Source organism: Salvia splendens, chromosome 16, assembly GCF_004379255.2.
Source record: "Salvia splendens isolate huo1 chromosome 16, SspV2, whole genome shotgun sequence".
NCBI classification, from domain to species: Eukaryota; Viridiplantae; Streptophyta; class Magnoliopsida; order Lamiales; family Lamiaceae; genus Salvia; species Salvia splendens.
In genome coordinates this window covers 11,102,935-11,113,167 of record NC_056047.1, presented here as the reverse complement: position 1 = coordinate 11,113,167, position 10,233 = coordinate 11,102,935, and the positions used below count along the sequence as shown (strand labels likewise).

Here is a 10,233-nt window from a genome sequence, read left to right as displayed (position 1 = left end):
TCTCATTCCCTCACTCTCAAATGAATTCCTTAAACCCTTCTCCAATTTTGCAGTGAAACACGCCACCCTCAGCCCCCTTCCTTCCGTATCCTCGGCCGTCCTTCCAGCAAGTCGACTCCCCTGCCGCTGCTGCCGTGGACGTGTTCTCGCTGTCTTCTTTCTCAGCAACATAAAACTTAGTTTACTTTGTCTACCAGGTCTATTTTTCTTTTTCAGTGTTGCAACTTATCATACTTCCCATCTCAATCTACTCTCGTGTGACATTGCTTGCCCATTTTCTCGAGAATTGGAATTTTGGATCTAAAAATTAGTGATATTATAAGATATGCGAGGTATTGAAATTTGATGTCAAATTGTTTAAATTTATCGTTGCGAAGTGTAAAAGTGTATTGGACAATAAGTAGTAGCTCATGGCAGTCTATTGGACAATCAATCAACAGTAGCCGTTGGCGGGAAAATGACATTTATGTGATTTCCCCGGAAGCTCTGTTTTTGTAGTTAGTGTAGATATAGATGTTCTTCACTTTCTTTCTCCAATTCATGATGCCAATACGGGTTCTTCAACCTTACAGAATGCCACGGAAACCAAAAAAGAATAATCGACTAGTTACCTTTTCCCCATTTGGTCGGTCGATAGCTATGGCTACTCGGAGTTGGAGGGCCACAAAAGAGGTTGAGAAGCCCGAGCGACAAAATAAAGATTTAGCAACCTCTTCCCGTATGATATTTGTTGGCTTTTCTGCTTCCTTTTTGCTTCAATGTTATTATTGCATTGTTTTCTAATGTTGTTTGCTTATCTATAGTTAATGGATTCAAAGACAATATCAAAGATAAAATCCAGCAGTCTGACTCTTCTGATGATGAAGAATTTGAGGTTGGTTTGATTACCACTATCTCTTTGGTTTCATTTGATTGTTGTTACTTGTTAGCCGCATTAGTAGGAATGTGTTTCTTGTTAAAATATTCTAATTAATCAATTATTTGTTTGCTTAGGGGGATGTTCAAGCAGATTTTGTTTTCTTTGATCCAAAGCCTGATGATTTCCATGGGGTGAAGCTCCTCTTGCAGACTTACCTTGATAACTTACAGTGGGATCTGAGTGGCTTTGTCGACTTAATATTGGGTCAGCCGACTGTTGGCACTGTAGTCAAGATTGAGAATGATGAAGATGATGGAGTATATTCTGTTGTTTCTGCTCTCAATTTAGGGAGATATAAGGCAAGCAGCTGCTTTCTTTTTTGTGTCTTTAACAATTACAATTAATTTCTTCCTTCACTCATAATTAATTTCCAAACAATTATTGTAATTATATCTCTCTGTGCTGATTATAGGGTTTGCATGATTATGACCATATTACATGAGCCCTATATGCATATCCCTCTTCCGGAAACCATTGAGAATCTTGAAGTTGAGTTCTGACATGTGCTATTTTATGTTTCTATCAGGATAGCAAATGTGTGCTTGAACTCAAGGATTTCTTGCTTAAAGTGTGCCAGGATATGTATGTGTTGGGAAAACTCAAGTCTTTAGTTGGAGAGCATGTTCAACATGTTGGTCTCTTAGTATCACAGCGTGTTGTAAATCTCCCACCTCAGCTTTTGCCTCCACTTTATGATGGTCTCTTTGAGGAAGTGGAGTGGGCTACAGAAGATGAGGTAAGTGACAATATTATTATTATTATTATTATAGACATTTATATTAATTCCGAACCTACTTCTTGAGTTCTTGGTAGAACACAAGTTTCTTGAATTTTTTAATCTTGAATTGTATTGGATAAAAATCGCGTAAACTTTCTAATCGTTGGAGTTGATAAATTATACGCCATGTGGTTGAACTTAATCATAACAACTTCAATTTTAATTTTTTTACTCTTGTTACACAACAACCCCTTAGGGGAAGGGCAAAACAAGGGGGACAACGGGTAGGAGAAATGGAGGTTTGGGCTCTAGAAGGATTTGGTGTTGCTCATATTTTACAAGAGATGCTTACTTATAAATCTGATCATATTAGAGCGCGTCAAGAAGTACTTGTGTAATTATCTCTGGTGATGCTTGAGATGCTTACCTTTTCCTTTCCTAGCTTTTTAATATTGATCTATATGTCTAGTTTGGGGTGATAATTTTCTTATATCATTATCTCAAGTTTTCTCTTACTATATTTTATTTTTTCTAGCCTACCAAAGAGCTCCAGAGTTCCTTCCGCTTCAGATTTTATCTAATAATTAGCAAAATTTACAAGGTAAATTGTTGTTCGTTCTGTCCTGGATTGCTAATATTTGTAAATCACTAAATTTCTGTGTAAATTTACAATTTCTCAGAGTTTGTTTGTATGCATGCATGCAGCACAAAAATGCAGACCAGAACAGAGGGACTCTGAAAAATGGAGAAGAAAGTGTGATTTACAACAGACCTGAAGATGAAATTTTCTTTGAGGTACCTTCTGGAATGTTTTCAGTGCTGCTACTCTCTTATCAGTGTGCAAACCTGACTTCTATAAAATGCTTCTGCAGCTTAGCTCATGGTCATTCAGTTTTCGCCTACATGCACAGCAGGTTACTGCTAATGAGGCAAGTTCTTCCATTCAACCTTAAGATGTTGTCTTTAAAATATAAGACGGCCGTGTATTCCGTGTTTTCAGCGCTTCTCCTGTGCATGTATTCCCATATTTCAAACCACATTTTCTGTTATACGTCATTCTGTGTACCAATGTGGTTCTGTATTGCGAAAATATTATATAACCTCATCGTTCATAATATTTCAGTTACCTTATTGCTAAACAGGGACACGCTAATTGGCAAATAAATCATGAAAGATGGTCAAATTCCGGTCTGTACCACTCTTTTAAAAAACTGAATTATATCACAAAGTTTGCAAGTTTTGCAATTATCCCATCCGTCTCCTTTCTGATGAAATACACTGATGATGCAGCAACCAGTTTTCAGCAAGCCAGCCACCACATAAACATGTATCACATAAGGAAGGGAGTTAACATTCATAACAATGCCATAACATTTGCATGTGTTTAAAACTGATTGCCACATCATTGCGTATTTTGCTGGATAGGAGAGTGATGGGGTAATTGCGAAATTACAAACTTTGGGATTTATAATTCTTTTTTTCGAAAAGTATGGGACATAGCAAAATTTGACCATTTTCATGATTTATTTGACAATTCCCTTTAAAAAATTACATGTAATCATTATTCTAAAATCTTTCAAGTATCCTGAGGTGAGCACTATTTTCTTCTATTGCTTCAGGTTCTATTACGTGTGTATTTTCTGATGCATCAGTGATCTGCTTTCATATCCATGATTATATTGATTTATAGTTTCTCTTAAAGTGCAAATGCATTCATCTTCTTGCATAAGAAACTGTTTCTTGCTGATTTGAATTCTCAAAAAGATGCAGCTGAAGAACTATCGGCCAATGGGTTTAGTGATGGCTGTTGAAGCTTGTAAGATATCAAGTTTCAGGGAACAGTTGCATTTGTTGATAGATGAATGATACCATATGAGGTTTCAGCAGGTATGCTTTTATTACGACTCTCCCTCTCTCTTCATTTGGTTGTCTGTACATGATCTCCAAACTTTTCTGGCAGTCTCTTGAGTTGTATGTTTGCTTCTCTTTTACTCTCAGTGGGTACTACGAATAGTTGTTCCACATTTCAAGTCTGCAAAGATAGATGCACCGAAGAATGGGCAGACCTCTACAAGTCGAAATGTGCCTTTTATAACTTTATAATCGAAAGAAATTTTGGTTAGTCAGATGTATGTGTTCATGCTGTTTTGAATTTGTGCGTTTTTAGCTGCAAATCTCTTGGGAAGCTACGAGTTGCCGATGCAAATTGCACTGCTCTCTCTGCTCACAGACAGCAGTATGGATTGCTTTATTCATGCTCAAATTTTATTAATTACCAAGGAGTAGTATTTAGTCACTCAAGGTTCATCATCTTTTACAAAACATCCAAGTCCTTACATTCTTTCTATTTTATACCCCATGTTGTATGATCTTTTCCCCTAGCATTGTCTTCAAAGTGTTGACTGAATGAGATCCATGTGTAATACTTAGTAATATACTAAGAAATATCGATTAGAAGCTATAGTAGAATGGTGGGGCTATTCTATGGTAGGTTAAGCTATTGCCTAATGTGCATGTGATCCCATTACTTTCTCAATTCCTCCCATCCAGTCTTTCTCTCTCTCTTCATGTGTGTGTGTGTGTGTGTGTGTGTGTGTGTGTGTGTGTGTGTGTGAGAGAGAGAGAGAGAGAGAGAGAGAGAGAGAGAGAGAGAGGCACCATTCTAAATTCTCCTAATATAGATAAAGATGGATGTGGAACTGTGGATCCATCCTAGTAAGAGAAAATGAATTCATACTTTTATTGAAGCTTATGTTATGTCTATAGGAATATTGGGTACCTTTATAATTATTGATGCGACCCATCCTCTACTCGAATAACATCTCACCTTTTTCCAATACACAATCATTCCCATTTTATCACTTCATATGCAATACACATTTCAGATGTTTATCTTCACAACTAGTACTACTTGATAACTATATTAAACATTATTTTATTTCTTTCAATTTGTGAATCTCCCGTCATATTATGTTATACTCATCCGTCGCTTAAAAGTATGAACATTTGGTTCGATACGAGTTTTAATGTGATTGGTAAAGTAAGTGATGGAGATAAAAGTTGTGTAAGTATTGTAAGTGGATAGTGGAATGCACATCATTAGTAGTGTAGATGAAGAATTTTATTTTCATATGCTAATTTATTAGTAGTTAAAAAGAACGAGATAAATAGCCAAATTTGTTTACCTTCCATTGGTGGAATTACGCCTTCATTGCAAAAATTTAATCACCATGCTTATAAAGAAACAATCGGATTAATGGCAAGACTAAGTTACAACAAATAATCTTATAAAGAAAAGGACTCTAACCACTTTTATAAACAAAAGTGACATTCTTTCGGAATAAAATTGGAGTTGTTAGGCCATCAGCAACGCGTCTCGTTGCCACGAGACGGCATCGAGACAGTGTTGCAGCCCCGCGTCTCGTCCCGGTCTCGGCGAGCGTCTCGTCCCAGCGCCATGTGGCGCGCGCTGGCGCTTGGCCGCGTGATGCAATAAATCACTTTTTTAAAAAAAAAATTGATTTTAATTATAAAAAAAAAATTAATAAACGGTAATATGACTGTTCAACGGTTATTTCTATAAAATTGTATTTTAAATTATTATTTTTATTTATTTTGCCACGAATTTAATTATGTATTTTTTTAGGATTTTAAGTTGTAATTTTATTTTATTTAATGAAGTGTGTTTTTATTAATTGAATTTGTTGGAAATAAAAATAAAAAATGAAATTGAATGAATAGTTAAGGGATGAGATGATTAAGAGACGGATAAGAGATTTAGGGTTGCAGGTGTTGTCTCTTAGTTAAGAGATGAAGTGAAAAGTATAGTGGGACCCATGAATAGTTAAGAGATGAGACGGTTAAGAGATGGATAAGAGACAGCGTTGCGGATGACCTTATGCATGTAAGATAATTTCGATGAGCAAGAAAAATGGAAAAAATGATTTTCAAATTTCTCGAGTAAACGTGGAGTTTTTCAGAGAGATATTAATGGAAAAGGGACTAAATTATTTTCAAATTTATAAGTGTAGGATGCTATTTTCAAAATAGAGTTGGGCAATATGAATTATAAGGGTGGAAGTTAGGTTTAACATACATGGTGCGGATCACTTGAAACCTATTAACCATAAGTTTCAATAATCTTTAATTACAATATTAATTATCTTGCATAAGAAGGGAAAAAGAAGCACCCCCCACTACATTTCTGTTCATGCATGATCGTTGCTCATTTATTTCTTTTTCCTTTTTTTCCCTTTTGTAAACGTTCAACTTGCAATATTCCTTTTTCTAATTCCGCTTATGTCAATATAAGTTAGGCGGGATAATAATACTTCCACTGAAAATTGATAGGAGTAGTATTTTTTATAAAAGGAAATTAATCATTGTTAATAATCAGTATAATTATATACTACTACTAGTAATATTGCATGATTTGAAACGTGTGTATGTTGAAAAAGTGTAACATGTATTGAAAGCTTTGAATATCGAAAATAACGAATAATTATGTCTTGAGCTAAATCAGAACAAGATTGTGGTGGATGATATGATATGCGTTTGCAAATTTTTATAAAAGAAAATGTCTTTTTAGATCTGTCATTTTGTTCAATCAAATCGTATGGCTAATTGGTTTCTCTTTTTCCTTTTCTTTTTAGATCTGTGGTTTGGGTTTCGCAGATTGGAATCTTTGATTATTTAAATTCTAAGCTACTGCTACTCTGTTGAGTTACCAAGAGTAGGTAATACTACTATATGATTATTTATTTGAATGATATTCTTATTAACTTAAGAGAACGTGGAAAATATATTTTTATTAGAAATTCTTATATACTCCTAATTAGTAGAAGAAATTATACATATATTGTTGGGTATCGGTGGTGCACACCCGAACTCCACATTAGTATGATATTGTCCGCTTTGGGCAAAGCCCTCACGGTTTTGCTCTTGGGGTACTCCCCAAAAGGCCTCATACTAATGGAGTTGGGGTAGCCCATTTATATGCTTGCAACTCTTGTTCATTCTCCGATGTGGGATATGGTTTGCTTCACCACAATCCTCCCCTCAAACCAAGACCACCAGACCAAGACCACATGTCTGTGCCCCCATATTACAGGTCACCAGGTCACCACAAGTCTTGGTCGAGCTCACGGAGAGACATCGGAGAACTTGCAAGCGCAACCCACCGAACCCCGAGCCACACAGGCCCAGCCCCTGAACCAGGGCTCTGATACCACTGTTGGGTATCGGTGGTGCACACCCGAACTCCACATTAGTATGATATTGTCCGCTTTGGGCAAAGCCCTCACGGTTTTGCTCTTGGGGTACTCCCCAAAAGGCCTCATACTAATGGAGTTGGGGAAGCCCATTTATATGCTTGCAACTCTTGCTCATTCTCAGATGTGGGATATGGTTTGCTTCACCTCAAACCTCCCCTCAAACCAAGACCACCAGACCAAGACCACATGTCTTTGCCCCATGTTACAGGTCACCAGGTCACCACAGGTCTTGGTCGAGCTCACGCAGAGACATCAGAGAACTTGCAAGCGCAACCCATCGAACCCCGAGCCACACAGGCCCAGCCCCTGAACCAGGGCACTGATACCACTGTTGGGTATCGGTGGTGCACACCCGAACTCCACATTAGTATGATATTGTCCGCTTTGGGCAAAGCCCTCACGGTTTTGCTCTTGGGGTACTCCCCAAAAGGCCTCATACTAATGGAGTTGGGGTAGCCCATTTATATGCTTGCAACTCTTGTTCATTCTCCGATGTGAGATATGGTTTGCTTCACCACATATATAATTAGGAAAGGGAAAAGAATGCCCGCACGGGCTTAACTCAGTTGGTTCCTGGGTGGTAGATTGTCCCTAAGCAGACAGGATCGAATGCTGGCAGCCGCAGTGTGGGAGTTTCACCACTGTGGTGGCTCCTTGTGTGCTGGTTACCAGTGTAAGTTCCTCCCACCTAATGGGCCGCTGAGGTATCGTGTTTGAACCCCTCCATAGCGATGTCGGGCCGGGTTATGGGGGCGCCTGGGGTGAGCGAATCACCTTTTTGTCCCTAAGGAAAGGGAAAAGAAACATGACGTATATATAAATGTGCTGGAATGAAAAAAAAAACTGATCATGTATAGACTATAGAGCACCAATAATCATTCAAAAACAATTGTTAAAATAGTGCGATGAATAAATATAGCAAGTACATGATATATAGCCGGCTGTTAACTATAGTCAATATATCTATTTATAGAGAGGGGTGGATATAAACTTATATAACTTTTTTTATTGGTATTATTTTTATAAATTTATTTATTATTTACATATTCCAATAATAATTGTACTAATAATTTCAAAAAATTTCGTCAATTCTTGTTTACCCTATATAATAATAATTATAATAGTAATAATTGTAATTATTATTTTTTATTATTATTATTATTATTATTATTATAATAAAAACTAACCATATAGTGTTAGATTAATGCTTTTTTATTATGACAATTGACAACTGCTAGATCATATAAAGATACTATCCAATAAAATTAGTTTTTAGGTCACATGTTATAAAAAAATTATTCGATCATAACCCTGGTCCTGTATACTGCTATATTATGTAGTAGGAACTAGGAAGTTACTCACATTAGTCCACAAATCAACTTAATTAAATAATTTAACTAAAACTTCAATTAATATCATATTTAAGTCTCACACTCCTACAGTTTATTCAAGCTTCTCATACATTTAATTTTACTATTTAAATGTAACGCTGGAAGATATCTTTTGGTTTTAAGTTAATGAACTTATCATCAATTAAACGAATAAATGATACAACCGACAACTATTCATCTACTGTTGACGTCATAAATATTTCCAGAGTACTTGGTCAAACATTTGTGCTCACAAATATTTGATGTTGGTGTATGTTAGTAGTAATATATACATATCGAAGTACTAATTCATATATTCCTTCAAATGAATAGCAAAGTCTAAATACTGAATTTTTTTCCGGCTTCCAACTAAAATGTAAAGTGTTATAATAAAATAAGTTTGTGAAAATTCGACGTATTATCCATGTCCAGTATGTCCTCACTATTTAAATTTATTAATAATAACGCCCTACTATAATATAAAGTATTAATATTAACAAATAAGTTTGCAAAAATTTCGACGTATGTCCATTATGTCTCGACTATTTAATTTCATTCAAATAACCAATTGGCATAATTGTAGCATATACTTAGTCACCCATCAAGCAGCCGGCAATTACATAAAAAAAACTATATAACACAATTTTGATTAGGAAACTTACTAATAAAACTATATAACACAATTTTGATTAGGAAACTTACTAATAAATACTCCATCCGTCCTATAATAATAGAGTCATTTTTCTATTTTGATACGTTCCATAGTAATATAGTCATTTCTCTTAGTAAAAGTCAACACATTTCTCCACACATACTTTACTCTCTCTTACTTTATTCTCTCTACCTTTTTTTATTTTTTATTTTATTCTCTCTTTACTTAACTCACCTAACACAATTTTCTTAATCTCCGTGCCGAAAAGAAACGTTTCCGTTACTATGGAACGGAGGGAGTATTATGCTAGTCATCCATCATGGTTCCAAATGATTGCCAATATTTTATAATAATTTGATGTGAGATTTATTAGTTAATTGTAGAAAAACTAAAAAAAAAAACTTTCTGTAGAGAGAGAGTGTGACCCATTCATACTAGGTGTAACAGTTAAATATTGACTAGTGCGATATCAGAATGAGGTATTTGCTGTCCAAGTTTCCGAAAATTGGCAATAATTTATAGAATTAGGCTGCTTGTTAACATTTGATTTCTACTCTAAAATATTGACTGATAAAAAGTTGAGTTTTGTATGTAAAATAGTACTACCAGCAAAAATTATAGTGGAAGAATTCAAAAATATAGTACATATAAATAGAGCAGGGGAGTACTGAATATATTTTACTAATATGTATTGCGTATATATCAATACCATTTCAAAATAGAAAATAGCGTTAAGAACTAGCACTTTGACGTTCAAGCTATGAAATTAGTGTGTGAATTTACGAATTGTGGACTTCTAGATTCTGCACACCGTTTTAGAAAAAATATTTGAATTCAAACACACAATTTATTATATCTGATTTTCCTTCATACCCCAAATTAGTTCCAACATTAAAGTGGCCAACTCTTAATTTAATCATTTCATGCCATCAAACGGGACCTAAGAGCACCCACAATGGGGCGCCCGATGACGTCCATCGTCCTCAGGCGCGCCCGATGCTCACGGCCTATCGTCCGCCGCATTGTGGGCTCCGCGGACGATGGTCGCGGACGATGACACGCAGTTTCATTTTTTTTATAAATACCCTTCATTTTTAACATTTCATTTCGCGATTCCACTCTCGAAACTCACATTTTTTATTACTACGAAATGGATTCATCAAGTCCCAACAGTCCGATGTTCAGTGGTGAGGCGCGTTGGTCGGGTACAGAACCCGGCGAATATCGATCATTCGCAGCCAACACGCAGTACGAACCCGAATTCAGCACGGAATCGTACGATTTGTCTGATATGGGGCCGT

The 10,233-nt window shown here is 36.0% G+C and overlaps 1 protein-coding gene across 3 annotated transcripts; it reads left to right on the top strand.

Moving 5' to 3' along the window:
- LOC121772590 (protein BCCIP homolog) lies at positions 1 to 4,173 on the top strand. Of its 3 annotated transcripts, none has more exons than XM_042169746.1 (10): positions 1 to 197; positions 573 to 718; positions 804 to 874; positions 994 to 1,218; positions 1,446 to 1,655; positions 2,173 to 2,238; positions 2,343 to 2,432; positions 2,510 to 2,566; positions 3,408 to 3,524; positions 3,636 to 4,173. In XM_042169746.1, exons 2-9 carry the CDS (start codon positions 574 to 576, stop codon positions 3,501 to 3,503), a joined length of 960 nt encoding a protein of 319 aa, XP_042025680.1. In that variant the 5' UTR covers positions 1 to 197; position 573; the 3' UTR covers positions 3,504 to 3,524; positions 3,636 to 4,173. The 3 variants fall into 3 exon arrangements, with proteins under 3 accessions (XP_042025680.1, XP_042025679.1, XP_042025678.1); XM_042169745.1 differs by lacking the exons at positions 3,408 to 3,524; positions 3,636 to 4,173 and adding exons at positions 2,780 to 2,825; positions 2,928 to 3,397; XM_042169744.1 differs by lacking the exons at positions 3,408 to 3,524; positions 3,636 to 4,173 and adding an exon at positions 2,780 to 3,398.
- The last annotated feature ends 6,060 nt before the right edge of the window (positions 4,174 to 10,233 follow it).